This window comes from Kickxella alabastrina (assembly GCF_025024165.1).
Source record: "Kickxella alabastrina strain RSA 675 chromosome Unknown BX661scaffold_2, whole genome shotgun sequence".
In the NCBI taxonomy this organism is placed as follows: domain Eukaryota; kingdom Fungi; phylum Kickxellomycota; class Kickxellomycetes; order Kickxellales; family Kickxellaceae; genus Kickxella; species Kickxella alabastrina.
In genome coordinates, this window is record NW_026251473.1 from 355,522 (window position 1) to 370,137 (window position 14,616).

Here is a 14,616-nt window from a genome sequence, read left to right on the forward strand (position 1 = left end):
TACGAACTGCCTAAATGGGCGTTCCAGCGCTTCTATTTTGCGCCCACTCTGCTAATCTGCCAGTTTGGGCTTGCGCTTTCCATTGGCAAAAATAGATGCTGCCCCTCAAGAAAGTGAGCTGACAGTGATGTTCCTGGCTTATTTTGCGCAGGCCGTGTGAGTTTGTAAAAAAAATTAGTGGTACTTTCTGTGATGTTGTCTGACTCACAGCGGCACGGCAGCCAATGGCTGCGTTTTATGACTCGCTAACAATCGCAATGTGGCAATTATAATTTGCAACTTGGACACTGTTATCGCCTTCGCATCCAATGACAGCACAGCGTCTAATCGATAACAGCGCGCTTGCAGCTCCGTGTGCAATTCCCGCTTGTGAATGGTGGGAGCGCTGACAAAGTCACTGTGAAAATGAGGATGGTAGTGGGAAGGCGAAAATGCTTAAAAGGAGCACTTGTCAGGACCAGCGCCCCCTTTCTTTTCTTTTTCATTATCCACATATCCTTAGCTCTTTTACACTTCTCTTTTTTGTTTTCTCAGCTCGCTTCTATCGCATTAGTCTTATTAGCAGACAACCAGCAGTATGTATCAACAATGTTTGTCCGTTTTATGTATTGCCCTGACATGATGGACTATTTTGTAGTTTTAATATACGCGTTCCAGACTGCCCCTATTTCAGGAGAGCACCCAAAAAATAAAGTCGAGGAGGCCGAGATGCTGTTCTACTAACTATTATGCCAAACAAACAACGCCTGCACCTCTTCTGTTTTTTCCAAGTAGGGATTTTAATACACACTTACACTTACACAGCCTCCAATCGACAGCAACAAACAAAAATAACAAAACATGTCTGACCAGTTCAAGATCGAGTCTGTCCCCATCTCCCGCCGCGACAGCTTCAACACCCGTGACACACGCACCAGAAACCTCAAGCCCTTTAACAGCGGCGACATCAAGATCCTGCTGCTCGAGAATGTCAGCGCCAAGGCTATCGATATTCTGAAGAAGGCCGGCTACCAGGTCGAGTTCCACACAAAGGCGCTTGACAAAGAGACTCTCATTGAGAAGATCAAGGACGTGCACGCCGTCGGCATCAGGTAAGACACGCTGAAACTGCTTTTTTACGATACCTGTGCAGCTAAAAGTCAAGCAGAATATTTATCAACGGGCGCTAATCAACACACATACACACGCATGCTTATCGCTCTGCTTGTTAACTTTTTTATGTAGAAGCAAGACGAAGCTCACAGAAGAGGTGCTTTCGCACGCAAACAAGCTGCTCACCATTGGCTGCTTCTGCATTGGCACAAATCAGGTCGATTTGAGCTACGCTGCGTCCCGCGGGGTAAGTATCAACTGCACCTTGTTTTTTTGATTGATTTGTGTTTTGCTGCGCACACAGATATGATAAGATTGTGTCTGCTTATTGGTGATTGGTGGACATATCCCCGATGCGTTTGCGCGCACGCATTTTGTTTTGTTCGGACACAAATCGCATGCTGCAGACAGCAGGCATCAATGCATGCTTGTATCTCTCAACATTGCCACACCAGTCTTGGTTGTGGTACTGTCTCTGGCGCAATTCCTTTGTAAATTCCGATAGCGTTTGCTGGCCTGGGAGTAAGGGATTCTCTGCTGTTCCTGCTGTTGAATTTGGACTTGGCAATCCAACTTGTTTGCAGTATTAAGGACCATCCATATGCCCGTCTTGCCAACTGACACATGAAAGTATCACACTTTCTGCCATGATACCGCTGCGCCGCTCAATGCCCACTTTTTTGTATGCTATTATCACTAACATTAAAGTCATTTGTCATCCAAAACATGCCTTTTTACCTATATATTGTAGATTTGCGTGTTCAACTCGCCGTTCAGCAACAGCCGCAGTGTGGCCGAGCTGGTCATCGCCGAGATTATCCTGCTGTCCAGGCAGCTAGGCGACCGCTCCCGCGAGATGCACGAAGGCGTGTGGAACAAGGTGTCCAAGGCGTGCTATGAGATCCGTGGCAAGACGCTGGGCATTATCGGATATGGCCACATCGGTACCCAGCTCGGCGTGCTGGCTGAATCCCTCGGCATGAACGTTGTGTGGTATGATATCCTCCCGGCTATGCCTATTGGCATGAGCCGCACGGCCGAGACCTTGGACGAGCTACTTGCAGAGGCTGACTTTGTCTCCCTCCACGTTCCTGAGACCCCTGAGACTACAGAGATGATCGGCGAGCGCGAACTTGCCCTGATGAAGAAGGGCTCGTATCTGATCAATGCGTCGCGCGGAACCGTCGTTGACATTGATGCTCTTGCTGCCGCCCTCAAGTCGGGCCACCTTGCAGGATCCGCCGTCGACGTGTATCCCTCGGAGCCCCTGGCCAACGGCCCCGGATTCGAGAGCCCCCTGCGCAACTGCCCCAACACCCTGTTGACCCCACACATTGGTGGCTCGACCGAAGAGGCCCAGCGCATGATCGGTATTGAGGTGGCCCAGGCCATTGTCAAGTACATCAACTCGGGTGCCTCCGTCAACGCTGTCAACTTTGCGGAGTGCGACCTGCGCGCTATCCCCTCGACCGATCTTGCCACGGTCCGCATTGTAAATGTTCACCAGAACGTTCCCGGTGTGCTCAGACAGATCAACAACATCCTTGCCGACTACAACGTCAACAAGCAGATCTCCGACTCTAAGGGCGACGTCGCCTACTTTATGGCCGACGTTACTGTCAACAACCCCAACGAGATCAACACCATCTACGAGCATATCACTGGCATCACTGAGAACATTATTACCCGCGTTCTCTTCTAATTTTTTTAGTTCTTCGTCGCAATATATACATAATTATTTCTAGTGTTTACACGTGATTATGCCCCCGTAAGCAGCATTATCGCTAGTGTGTTTTGCGTGTCGCCGTTGCTAGTCGCGCTTGTTGCGCGCTGGCCGATGTTATATAATTTTTTGTTTTTGACACCCATCGCCTTTCGAAAAACCCTTTCCTTTTATTTTATTGGTTTTCCGGCATAAGTTGGCTGCTGCTCATACTACAAGATACATTAACAAGATACACACATGCTTTCAGAGACTGGTGGTATCCGGGAAGAGCTCTTGAAGCGGTTCATTGAGTCTGGCGAGCGCGAGCGGCTCCAGGAGATCATGCGCACCAAACTGCATACCAGCGGGTGGCAAGACAGAGTTAAGGACAAGTGCCAAAAGATTGTCCACGAGAACGCCGATAGAATTGAAAAGCTGACTGTCGACGACATCGCAGAGGAGGTCACGCCCTTTGCCCGCTCATCGGTGCCTGAGGACATAAAGGCAGAGATTTTGGAAGACATCCGTGCGTTTATCTTTCGCGCCCTGCCAGAGTCTGACAACTAGATTTACATTTTGTCCAACCGTGTATCAACATTGACCTTTTTTATGTACGTGCAATGCATTATGAGGCTGCCGTATTGGCGAGTGCTGCCCGAGAATCTGCTACCATTTAAGAGAAAACGGATACATTGAGTGAGATATAAAGAATCTGCCACACACGATTTCCCCCCCATAAAGACTAAATGAGCCAGTGAGATGATGCTTGGGGTGCCGACAGGCTGCGCAAAAAAATAGACCGGACACTCAAGATCGATCCACACATAATTGACAACCCTCCAATAGCCATGAGCGCCGACGACACAAATCAGGTAGACGCACTGAAGACGGAGACCGAGCCCTTCGTGGCATCCAAGCTTGGAAGCAAGGATCACTGGGATAATGTTTACGGACGCGAAATAAACAACTTTAATGACAACGGTGATATTGGTGAGGTGTGGTTCGGCGAAGCCGCAGCGACAAAAATGGTGAGCTGGGTGTGCGCCAACATTGAGGACGAAGATGCGCGAATTCTTGATGTTGGCTGCGGCAACGGCCATCTTTTGCTAGAGCTAGCCGAAGAAAATTACACTAACCTTGTGGGCACCGACTACTCTGCACAAGCCGTGGAGCTCGCGCGGAGTATAGCACTCAGCCGCGAGGCCAGCATAACATACATGGAACAGAATTTTCTTGACCTGCAGGAAGTTGCGCGTGTAGCCGGGGACGAAAAGTTTGACGTGGTTCTGGACAAGGGCACTTATGATGCTATTTGTCTAAAGCCAAAGGACTCTGATGATGTGTGTGTCGACCAGAGCGCTATTAACGTATATCCGATGTCGGTAGTCGGCAGCCTCAAGGACACTGGCGTCTTTCTGATCACCTCTTGCAATTGGACCGAGGATGAGCTGGTATCGCGATTTGAGCCATACCTGGAATGCATCGGCCGCGTCAAAAACAAGTCGTTCCAGTTTGGCGGGGTTGTCGGACAAACCGTTGCCACTGTGGCGTTCAAGAAGCGCGCCTAACGCTATCTTTTTTGTTAGACTAGACAGGCAGTTTGCACACCCCATCTGAAGGGTGCTGAATATCAAGACTCCATTGTCTTTGCCTGACCAACCAACCAAGCGGGAAAGCAAGCTGGATTTCGGCGGATTTCGGCAGATTTCGGAACTCGTTCTGTTGTCAAATGAGAAACTGTTAATTATACGCCCTTTCTTGATGAGTCGTTAAACTTGGGTTGAGGATATTGTGAGATTCGTAACTTTTCCCAACTTGCTTGTCAATAAAAAAGAATTATGAAAATTTCGTGGCGGATGGGCCCTTAGGTCGCTACTCCCCCAGCTTTTTTTCTGTTCTTGGCTGCTACTCTGCTGCTGCATAAGAGCAAGCCATTAAAGTGGCACGGCCATTGTGATCGGATCAGGCTTGGCCAACTTGACTCATCTTTTGGCATGAAGACGCGGGGCAAAAAAAAAGAGGGGAACGCGCACAAATACACTTTACAAATGCATCGCTCAATCACACTGAATATCCCCCAATCTGTGCTGGCAGGCTGTTACAAAGGTCCGTTATTATCTGGTAATCTTGCGGAGATTGGCTGGCTTTGCTCACTCTCTGTTCCCTCAGGGATAAATGCATATAAATGGCACTTTCCGCTGCCCTCTTCGGTGCATTGGTATGTTTTGCTCTTTCTTTTCTCACTCGTTCTTTTTTGAATATTATAATTCCACCACCTTTTTGCTTATCATACTTCTGTATCAATTGTAAAACATGTCACCCTCTGCCATTGCAACACCAAGCGTTTCTCAACCTGGGGGATGGGACACAGTGCCCGCCAGCGAGGTGTCCCGCCGCACATTCAATCCCATCCGTGATGTACTCAGCCGGCCCGTGCAGCCGCTTTCAACGCCAAAGAGCACCGAGGAAATCATCAGCCTTTCGATTGGTACGCATTCAGAGCCTAACGATGTGTTTGTCTGCTCGCTATACTCGCAGGTTTACAGCGATTCAATTGCTAATCAAGTAGTCGCATACAGATGAGTGAACTTGAGGTGTCACATACTTTTTCCGGATATACTCAAAGTAGCATGCTTAATTCTTTATTTAATTTATGTTTGTGGAATTTATAGGCGACCCCACGGTGTTCGGAAACTTCAAGACCCACCCCGTTGTGGTCGAGGCCGTCGAGGAGGCCATTAGAAGCTACGCCTTCAACGGCTACCCGCCCTCAGTCGGTAAGTCTCGAGTAAAAGTGTATTTTTTTAGTGCGCACAGACGAATAAATTGAATGCAAAAAATGTTTTGATTTCAGCTGTGCGTTCATTTTGCGGCTTGGACATAATGTTAGTCATGCACTTTTCTCTTGCTCTGTTGAATCGCTTTTAAGATTTTGAATTATATATTAATCTTATTGTTTTTTCTTGCTTATAACTGTTGTCTTGTGTCTTAGGAGTCCCTCAGGCCCGCGAAGCCATTGCAAAGAAATACTCCCACCCTCAGGCACCATTGACCGCTGATGTAAGTTTACCTTCCCCGTTATTTTTAGCACATGTGCTTCTTTTTATGCACTAAAGATCATGCATATACTGGGAATATGTATATATATTTGTTCATTTATGCATTTGTCCATCAAGCCCCCTTATGACCACATTGGATAAACCCAATTTCTCCGATTGATGCCCAGAGCTTTGCAGCTGTATTTTCCCACGCACACACCACCACAACACAATTAGTCATATTGCGCTTTCTCCCACGCACATCGTGACCACAGCTGCCAATGCACGGGGGCACTCCCTTGCTTTATTCGAAATTTTCCGATATATACACGCACTAAATTATGTTGTGCATATATTCATTCTGCCAACACCCGCGCACATTTGCTTTGTAGGATGTTGTAATGGCCAGCGGTTGCTCAGGTGCCGTGGAGATGGCAATCAGCGTACTATGCAATGAGGGGCAGAACATTCTGCTCCCACGCCCTGGATTCTGCTTGTACAACACTGTCGCTGGATCGCGCAATGTCGAGACGCGACTGTACAACTTGCTGGCAGAGAAAAACTGGGAGGCCGACATTGACCACATGGAGTCATTGATTGACCAGAACACCGCGGCCATCCTGATCAATAACCCGTCCAATCCCTGCGGATCCAACTTTACCAAGACGCACCTCAAGGCCATCCTAGACCTCTGCGAGCGCCACAAGATCCCACTCATCTCTGACGAAATTTACGCCGATATGGTGTTCAGCGGCCAAGTCTTTACGTCGACGGCAACACTGACGTCTACAGTGCCGATTCTCACGCTGAGCGGCCTCGCGAAGCAATGGCTTGTCCCCGGCTGGCGCATCGGCTGGATTCTGATCAACGACCGCAACAATGTATTTGAGAACGTCCGCCATGGGCTCTTTGCGCTCTCAACCCTGATTAATGGCCCGTGCGCTCCCCTACAGGCAGCAATTCCCAAGATATTTGCCGAGGTGCCCGACACCTATCTGCTCACTGTGAACAAGCAGCTTGAGACCAATGCGCGCATTGTCGAATCCGAGCTTAACAAGGTTGCTGGTCTAGATGTGATCACGCCGCAGGGCGCCATGTACATAATGGTCAAACTCAACCTTGAAACCTTTGCCGACATTTCGAGCGATGCCGATTTCTATCACAAGCTTAAGTGGGAGGAGAGCGTCGAGGTTCTCCCTGGAGAGTGTTTTGCCTACCCGGGTACCATTCGACTGGTTATCACTCCTCCGCAGGACAAGTTGCGCATCGCCACAGCGCGTATCGCTGCCTTCTGTGAGCGTCACCGCAAATAGTGCAGCTCACATTGGTTTTTACACAATCAATATAAGTGAGCTTATGTGGATCCAAATGAGCCCGCATGGACTGACCGTTTTCCCGCCTTTTCCGCTTTTCTTTTTGCACCCAACAAATGCGCATTAAAGCTAGCAATTTACAAACTCCTTGTTTTTATTCTACTTTGTACAAAATAATGTACAAAGTAGAATAATGAGTGTACAAAGCAGCCTCCTTGGCTTGCTTTGCACTCTTCTTGGGCGCATAACATATTTACACCAATGCATTAAAGGGAGTATTGCGGTTTTAAATATTAAATATTAATATATGCAAATAGTTAAATTGTACATCACTTTGCACCTCGTTTTAACTGCAGTGCAGTAGTTCAGTGCGCAAATCGCAAAGATATTTCACGCAAATGTAAATTATTATTATAAATTTGGGTAATGATTTATGCTGGGTTTAATTGCATTTTCGGACAAATTTGGACTGCAAAAAGTGTAAAAAGCCTGTGTTTTTCAAAAAGCAAACAGTTGGCAGACTTTTAGCAAGAAAAGAAAAAGAAATGAAGAAAAAAGGAGTGAATACACATATTTTCCCGCTATTGACATGCAAACTAAAAAGCGTCCATTTTTTGCAACACAAATCATCGATAGAACATGGTATATCACTGCTGCTTGCAGATTCCATACAATATTGCATTTCTATCTTTACTCGCATTTATTTTATATTTATATTAATATAAATATATATTATTTTCATTAGCCAGTGCATCTAATAATGTGTCAGACACCAAAGGAAAATGGATGAAAGAAGACACGAAATTAGATTGCACAAATACAATATTTCATGTATTTTATATAGTAAAAGGCAAAATACAACTCCATAAAGCATACTCCATGGGTGAACCGACTGCTCAAGCTTTGATTAAGGTGGTTGCCGCATAATTTGGGTTAATGAATTTAGCGTAACAGTAGAACGTGGAGCCAAAACGCTCCAATCAGTGGGTCTGATTTTATTTTCGACGAAAATACTAATGGAATACCCAATACTGTAGTAATTATGTTTGTACAGTTGACCGAGAAGAAAACAATAATGTCGGTTGATGCTGTTTTTTATAAGCACATATAGCCAGGTCTGAAATAAAGCCCATGATGGCCAAGATAGCGTAGTAGACAATCAGTCTTAATCATTTGGTTCTTATTTTTGACTTGTTTTATATTTTGCACAATGTATCTATTTTCTCTCACAACCAAGTTGCCCAAAAAAATTTAGGGAGGGCTTTATTTAGCTATTTTTTAACTACTTTGTTTAATAAAATCCTGAGACTTCTAAGAAACACCAATGTCTTTGCAACATAACTGCTTTATTTTATTACTACTAAATCATTTGTCTACTTGTAGAACCTGGGTGTGGGTGTACTGAATAAATCGAACTAATAAATGTTATAAAAATTAAGGAGGATTTCAGATAAAATTGTCTGATGTGGAACTGAAGAAGCAACAGTTGTATGGATGACGCTGTAAAGGTCTTGTCATTTGAAGATGGTAATAGAACTCCGGAATGTGGTAAAGGCATCACAGTAAACCTTTTATAAAGCAATGAAATTTAAATGAAATGCAACACACGTTTGTACTGTTATAATAAGAGGGGTGTGAGGAGCACTAGTTATCTAGTGTTAGAAATGTAGGTGTGATTTTATAAAATATTTTATTACTGATATTTCTAAAACACTACTAGGGCTGGCCTCATCTTATATATGTGCCTCGTCGCCTTTGTTGTGCACATTGCGAATTGTGCGCTTTGCTGGTAAGAACTGGATCCTCTGCAAGCAGACCGGTATCTTGGCAAGTTAATGCTGTGGTTTTCGCGTGTGTGCGCTCATGCGTGTGCATTGCAAAATGAGGAGCATGTTTGGGCATCAATGTAATGCCTCCCTAATTTACGCCTGCATGGTCCAATTAATGTTCTATCAATCGGCACGCAGGTGGAAACCTGTTTCGCGATTCTCAACCTCAATATCCACATCCATATCTTCAGTCTGTGTAACAGTATTAATAAATTGAGTCAAGCATAAAAACATATTGTGGTTTCAATGATTCTAAAATAGAAGATATTCATTTTTCTTGATAATAAACCCGGAATAATCATATATACGAGACTAACAAATTAGTTGTTAGGATAGGTATAAATGTTTCGTTCAACAAATAATTATAATGATATAGCAGAATAACATAGCCTGGCACATTGCTTTTTATTTTCAGTTTAACTCATGCACAAAGTTTTTATTAAAATGTACCAAACATAAGTAGTATGCCCAATAGTGCCAATAGTTATTCTCAATTTTAAAATTATTTTGTTTATTTATGTCCCAAAAATAAGTTAGTCAGAGAGCAGCTGAATAGCTGAGTAACAATTGATTCAAAGCATCTGTGGTCCAGAGGTATGATTGCCGCCTGCCACGCGGTAGACCCGGGTTCGATTCCCGGCGGATGCATAATTTTGCTTTAATTTTTACCTGCGAGTAAACAATACCCTTTCACTTGACTGCGCCCATATACTTTTTGCCACTCGATGGCGGCTACATGTTCAAGCTGAGGCTTCGGGTGGCGCTGTTTCACATATTGCGCTTTTTTTGCAGCGTTTTGATTTTTTTGAAATCTTTTGCTTTTTGTTATATTTTTTTTACAAATACATTATGTCCGAAGACCAAGCGGCCACAGAGCGCGAGCTGGGATGGCTGCTTGCACAAAGCATTCCCGAGTCAGTCAGTTACGTACACAAGCATATCGCTCAGCTGTCACTATTGGCACCGACACCAAAGGCTAATGGGGTCGCATCGGCGAAACGCGAATCGCAAGTTGAGTTGCGCGAGGACGTTTCTGCAGAGGTCAGCGGTTCGGCAACCATTTCTGGAGCATTGGTCACTCAGCTCTCATTCACAACAATTGCATTTGGCCAGCTAGGGCAGGGGAAGCCAGTGCAGTTTTATCTCAAAAAGGGCGAGTTCATTTCATTGCGCCAAGCCCAAGATGCACAAAGCTACGCACGATCGGCACTGCGCAAGGCGCAGAACCCGCCCGCCTTTGAGTTGCACGACGAGGCCCACAATTACGTGGATGCGTTGCTGCGGGACATCCAGCATGTTAAGAGCGTACTTGCGTCCGAGAGACAACAGGGACTGATGCCTTTACAGTCCGAGAACACGGAGGTAACTTATACACATAAGATGGTCAAACGATTTGGCATGAATGGGCATGTATTAAAATCTATAGCACTTTTTACTATGTCATGTAGAAGTTTGTTCCGGTTTTACCCGAAAACCTTGTTGTCGAATGTAGCATTGAAGGCTCGGATTTTGTTGTCCGCGTATACTGGCTCAACTTCAGAAGGGGTATCAAGGGCGCTAGCATTCTCGACGCATTCAAAAAGGACCAAAATACGGGCCATATGTTGATCCACAACGGCCGGTTGGCCGAGGTCAAGCGCGAAATCGTATTGCGGGCTCCCCTTGACGATGTTGCATGCGGGCTTGCAAGCTTGGATTCGGCCGCTGGCATTTGTACAGACATCATCGGCCAACTGCACGCGTTCGATAGCGTTTGAGGCAACACGTAGCTTGTAACATTTATTGAAATATATCCTCCATATCCTCGTCGTCCACTTCAGAGCCCGAGTCAAGCTCAATGGCCTGGCTGTACTCATTGTAGTCCGAGCCAAACTCAGCATCCAAGTCGATGGTTTCGGCATCGAGAGTGTCTGCTGCCATGCCCGCTACTATCGGCGCTGCTTCTGTTGTCGGCGCTGATGCCGATGTATCCATATCATAGGCCGCATCGATATTATCAATGTCATCGTCATTGCCGTCAGTTTCAGCTATTTCATACGCGTCCTGCACTGACATTGGCGTGTTGACATCGTCGTCCATGTTGCTGTCGATTAATGACACGGCATCTTGTGCATCGACGTCAAGAGAGTTATCCTGGTGCGTGCTTTGCATATGGGACGTCAGGGACAATGTAGGAGGTGTGTCGGCCACTATGTCATAACTTGTTTGTGCTTCTAAAGTGGTGTCTTCAATCCGCGCTTCCACTGCCGCATTACCTATGTCACTTGCGTCCACCTCCATATTCCCGAACGGTTGCTCGCCAGAAGACTCGTTCAATTCCTCGGTAATAGGGACGCCGCTGATGATTTGTTGCAAAGTGTCGTATTGTCGCTTGTATTTCTCCAGCCGAACGCCGAGTCTAACCTGTGCTTCCGGCAGCGTCAGGTCAATGTCCTCACCTGCCAGGCACTTTATGCGTGCCGCTTCCAGCTCTTCGTGTGCACGCGCCCGGACGTCATTCAGTCGAATGAGATACTCATCGAAAACAGACTCTAGGTGCTGCCATTCGCGCAGAAAGGCTGTGCTCTCGTCCTTCTTGGGCTTGATGTTTGCCACACTCAGCCCTTCGCGTGGTTCAGGAAGCGAGCGCAGAATGTCTCCAGAGTGCACAATGAGCCGGGAGTAGCTTTGCAGCAGCTCCTCGGCGTACTTGAGCAGCGGCTCTGGTCGTGCGTCCATTTTCCTTTTGTCGAATAAATAATGAAGAATTTGAATTGTATAATTGGGGAAACAAGTAAAAAAGAAAACAGAAATGTGGAAGAAACCAGACGTTGGACAGTTAAAAACAAAAATCGTGACTTGGGCCGCCCTGAAATCACGATTGTGGTTGGGCAAATTAATCCTCATCCGAACTCATGTCATAGTCGGAACCACCGGCTGCACCTTGCTCCAGATCCTCCTCGATCTTGCGGCGCTTGCCAGTGGTAACGCTCTCGCCAGTGTCCTTGGCAAACTGACGGCCGACCTTTTCGCGAATAGCCTGCAAGCTGTTCTCCTCCTCAGCCCAGCCAAGCACCAGATGGCGACCGTACAAATGCGTGTCCTTCATCGTGTCCAAAACATGCTGAGCCTCCTGTGGCGTGAGGAACTCGACAAAGGCAAAACCGCGATGGCCGCCAGAAAATTTTTTGGGCAGGCGCACGGACTTTGTCTGGCCAAACGCAGAGACAAGGTCGCGAATATCCTTGCGTGTAGCCTCGAACGGCACGTTTTTGACCACCAGCTTGGTGCCCTTTGGTTTCTTGCTGTCAGAGGCAATGGTCTCGGCATCACCATCGGATCCACCCTTGGATACACGGTCTGACATCTTGATCTCCAGCGCGTGGTCGTCGACCTCGATGCCCTGGAACGCCTCCATGGCCTGGCGCGCGGCCTTGGCTGACTTGTATTCGACAAAGCCAAAGCCCATCGACAACCACTTGCCTGCACGCTTGGGGTCCTTCTTGCGGCGGATGGTCACGCTCGCGAGACCATCTACACCGTCAAACACGCCGCGCAGCGTATCCTCGGTTGTGTCAAAGTCAAGGTTCTTGACAAACAGCACGCATCCAGTCTCGCCCTTTCCGCTGCCGGATCCCTGGGCAGACACATGCGAGGTCGCGGGGTCGTTGAGTGGCTCGTGCATATTTTCCAGATCGACCTTGGACTGCTCCGAGGTCTTGGTCTTTTCGCGGCGCAATGCATCCGCCTCCGGGTCAAAGGCGGTGTCAAACGTGTCCTTTGGCGCACGCTCCAGGTAGATTGGCGCGTCCTTGAGGCGCTTGTACGCCAGGTGTCTGAATGCGGCACGGGCCTCACTGGGCTCAAAGAACTCGACAATGGCGATGGTGCGCGTGGGTGGCACAAGCACGCGGCCCAGACCGCCATACTTTCCAAAAAGCGAGCGCAGCTCTTCCTCATCGACGCTGAACGGAATGTTCTTGACCAAGATGACCGTGTCGCTGCGCTCGCGGGTCTCGAAGTGGTCCAGCGACACGCCGTGCTCCTCGAAGAAACGCTTGGTGTCGTTGATGATGTGGGTCTCAGCCAGGGCCAAGCGAACAGCGGGGTTGCCGCTCGAGTCGGCTGAAAGCAGGTCCGCCTTCGATATGCTGAGGCGCTCAGAGATCGAGTCGGCCACTGCGTCGGCACTCATGTACAGAGAGTTCCAGTTAAAGTCGCTTCCTGCAAGCGCCTTCCTCTTGGCATCGCGCTCCTTCTTTACAGTCGACTTGAAACCCAGTTGCGCGTCATCGGCCTCGCGCGGCTGCGGCTTCTCCTTACCCGGCAAGACGTGCAGGAGACGGCCGAGGAACACCTTGTTGTCCATGGTCTTAAACGCCTTGACAGCATGCTCGGGCAGCAAGTAAAGAATGTAGGCAAACCCCTTGGGGCGCTTGGTGTCCTTTGAAATGGGCATGTGCACCTCTGACAGGGGGCCGAACGACTCAAAGGCCTTGCGCAGCTCCTCCTCGGTGGCGAGGTACGGAAGGTTACGCACAAAGAGCCGACCAGTCTCGAGAATCTGTCCAATCGCGCTGGCCACGTTTTCGGTCGGATCAGCGTGCCTGTCCTTCTCTTCCTTCTTGTCACCAGCGCTCGCGTCTGGTGCATCCTGCTTTTGGCCGTCGGCATCCTGCTTGCTAGCATCCTGCGATTCAGAGTCCTCGACGTTTTCCAGATCCCCCTGATCGGAGTTGGAGCTCATGTGCATGCGCAGCCACTCCATGTCCGAAAGACCGGTCGTGGCCGACACTGGCTTCTCGACATTGTCGGGCGACGCATCAGCGCCATCCACATCCACGGGCTTATCATCGCTCTTGGTGGGCTCGCTCTTCTTGCTCTTCTTGTCGGACGCAACCCCCTTTGCGGTTACCTTCTCTCGCCGAGCAGTAACTGCGTCCTTGATCGCCGCCAGCTCGTCGGTCTGCCAGTTTGCATAATCGTCGTTAGTCCAGGTCTTGTTGCTCGCACGCGGGGCCATGACCTGCAAAAACTCTTTGAACCGCGGGTCATCCTGGTTGTCGGCAACAAGCTCGTCGTACAGGCTTTTGATGGCCCGCTGGCTCTTCTGCTTCACCTTGTTGTTAGCGTCCTCCTTCTCCTGGGCTGCCTTGTCGACGACACCATGCATTTTGTTGTAAAGTGTCGTTCCCTTGGTGTATGCTGACCAGGCCCGAGGAAGGGCAGCGTCTCCGAAGGGCTTTGCGATTTCTACGGCAATCCGAGAAGTGTCGACAAAGGTTCCGTCATAGTAGCTCTGCGCCGCCTGGGCCTCGTCCTCAGAGCGGAATCCAATATAACCAAATCGCCTGAAGCGTCCTTCGTCAGTGTAAATGAGTTTCGAGTCCGTGACCTCGCCCTTGCTGCCAAAGTGCTCACGGAACCGATCTTCGGTCATATGCTTGGGGAGGTTTTTGACAATAATACGAGAAGACATTGTTAAAGTGTGGGTCGCTTGGTGTGTGCGAATGAGAGTGTAATTGTAAGTATGAACAGAATGTTGGCGGTAAACAGACAGCAATAGAAAAAGGTAAGAACAAAGGTGCAGGAAGGCACAAATAAGGGGCAAAAATATGAGAAAAAAAAGTCGGCGAAAGTGAAATTTCACAGATAATCCA

The 14,616-nt window shown here is 48.0% G+C and overlaps 7 protein-coding genes and 1 non-coding gene across 8 annotated transcripts; 6 read left to right on the forward strand and 2 right to left on the reverse strand.

Moving 5' to 3' along the window:
• Nucleotides 1–476: 476 nt before the first annotated feature.
• Nucleotides 477–2,841, forward strand: BX661DRAFT_176680 (uncharacterized protein). Its single transcript, XM_051534412.1, has 4 exons — nucleotides 477–575; nucleotides 775–1,091; nucleotides 1,225–1,339; nucleotides 1,844–2,841. Exons 2-4 carry the CDS (start codon nucleotides 841–843, stop codon nucleotides 2,792–2,794), a joined length of 1,317 nt encoding a protein of 438 aa, XP_051394519.1. The 5' UTR covers nucleotides 477–575; nucleotides 775–840; the 3' UTR covers nucleotides 2,795–2,841.
• A 14-nt stretch (nucleotides 2,842–2,855) lies between these two features.
• Nucleotides 2,856–3,505, forward strand: BX661DRAFT_49650 (enhancer of yellow 2 transcription factor). The gene has a single exon (XM_051539204.1). The coding sequence runs from the start codon at nucleotides 3,056–3,058 to the stop codon at nucleotides 3,362–3,364; it is 309 nt and encodes a 102-aa protein (XP_051394520.1). The 5' UTR covers nucleotides 2,856–3,055; the 3' UTR covers nucleotides 3,365–3,505.
• Nucleotides 3,506–3,645: 140 nt separating this feature from the next.
• BX661DRAFT_139890 (S-adenosyl-L-methionine-dependent methyltransferase) lies at nucleotides 3,646–4,365 on the forward strand (the record flags this gene model as incomplete). The annotated part of the gene is made up of 1 exon (XM_051532810.1): nucleotides 3,646–4,365. The coding sequence occupies one exon, from the start codon at nucleotides 3,646–3,648 to the stop codon at nucleotides 4,363–4,365; it is 720 nt and encodes a 239-aa protein (XP_051394521.1).
• Nucleotides 4,366–5,026: 661 nt separating this feature from the next.
• Nucleotides 5,027–7,148, forward strand: BX661DRAFT_159861 (tyrosine aminotransferase; the record flags this gene model as incomplete). Its single annotated transcript, XM_051533297.1, has 3 exons — nucleotides 5,027–5,585; nucleotides 5,801–5,857; nucleotides 6,228–7,148. The coding sequence occupies exons 1-3, from the start codon at nucleotides 5,451–5,453 to the stop codon at nucleotides 7,146–7,148; spliced, it is 1,113 nt and encodes a 370-aa protein (XP_051394522.1). The 5' UTR covers nucleotides 5,027–5,450.
• Nucleotides 7,149–9,554: 2,406 nt separating this feature from the next.
• BX661DRAFT_t5 lies at nucleotides 9,555–9,625 on the forward strand. The gene has a single exon. It is a non-coding gene; the product is annotated as a tRNA-Gly (tRNA).
• Nucleotides 9,626–9,826: 201 nt separating this feature from the next.
• BX661DRAFT_195895 (uncharacterized protein) lies at nucleotides 9,827–10,734 on the forward strand (the record flags this gene model as incomplete). The annotated part of the gene is made up of 2 exons (XM_051537999.1): nucleotides 9,827–10,339; nucleotides 10,426–10,734. The coding sequence occupies 2 exons, from the start codon at nucleotides 9,827–9,829 to the stop codon at nucleotides 10,732–10,734; spliced, it is 822 nt and encodes a 273-aa protein (XP_051394523.1).
• Nucleotides 10,735–10,756: 22 nt separating this feature from the next.
• BX661DRAFT_195896 (uncharacterized protein) lies at nucleotides 10,757–11,695 on the reverse strand (the record flags this gene model as incomplete). Its single annotated transcript, XM_051538000.1, has 1 exon — nucleotides 10,757–11,695. One exon carries the CDS (start codon nucleotides 11,693–11,695, stop codon nucleotides 10,757–10,759), a length of 939 nt encoding a protein of 312 aa, XP_051394524.1.
• A 43-nt stretch (nucleotides 11,696–11,738) lies between these two features.
• On the reverse strand, nucleotides 11,739–14,544 carry BX661DRAFT_176691 (uncharacterized protein). The gene has a single exon (XM_051534413.1). The coding sequence runs from the start codon at nucleotides 14,433–14,435 to the stop codon at nucleotides 11,853–11,855; it is 2,583 nt and encodes an 860-aa protein (XP_051394525.1). The 5' UTR covers nucleotides 14,436–14,544; the 3' UTR covers nucleotides 11,739–11,852.
• Between the last annotated feature and the right edge of the window lie 72 nt (nucleotides 14,545–14,616).

What these genes read in the sequence shown, in the direction of transcription:
- BX661DRAFT_176691 (XM_051534413.1), bottom strand. Translation starts at nt 14,435, where the DNA reads ATGTCTTCTCGTATTATTGTCAAAAACCTCCCCAAGCATATGACCGAA.
- BX661DRAFT_176680 (XM_051534412.1), top strand. Translation starts at nt 841, where the DNA reads ATGTCTGACCAGTTCAAGATCGAGTCTGTCCCCATCTCCCGCCGCGAC. An exon ending in GTGCACGCCGTCGGCATCAG is followed by an intron (nt 1,092 to 1,224) that starts GTAAGACACGCT and finishes TTTTTTATGTAG; the next exon opens with AAGCAAGACGAAGCTCACAG. An exon ending in GCTACGCTGCGTCCCGCGGG is followed by an intron (nt 1,340 to 1,843) that starts GTAAGTATCAAC and finishes TATATATTGTAG; the next exon opens with ATTTGCGTGTTCAACTCGCC.
- BX661DRAFT_49650 (XM_051539204.1), top strand. Translation starts at nt 3,056, where the DNA reads ATGCTTTCAGAGACTGGTGGTATCCGGGAAGAGCTCTTGAAGCGGTTC.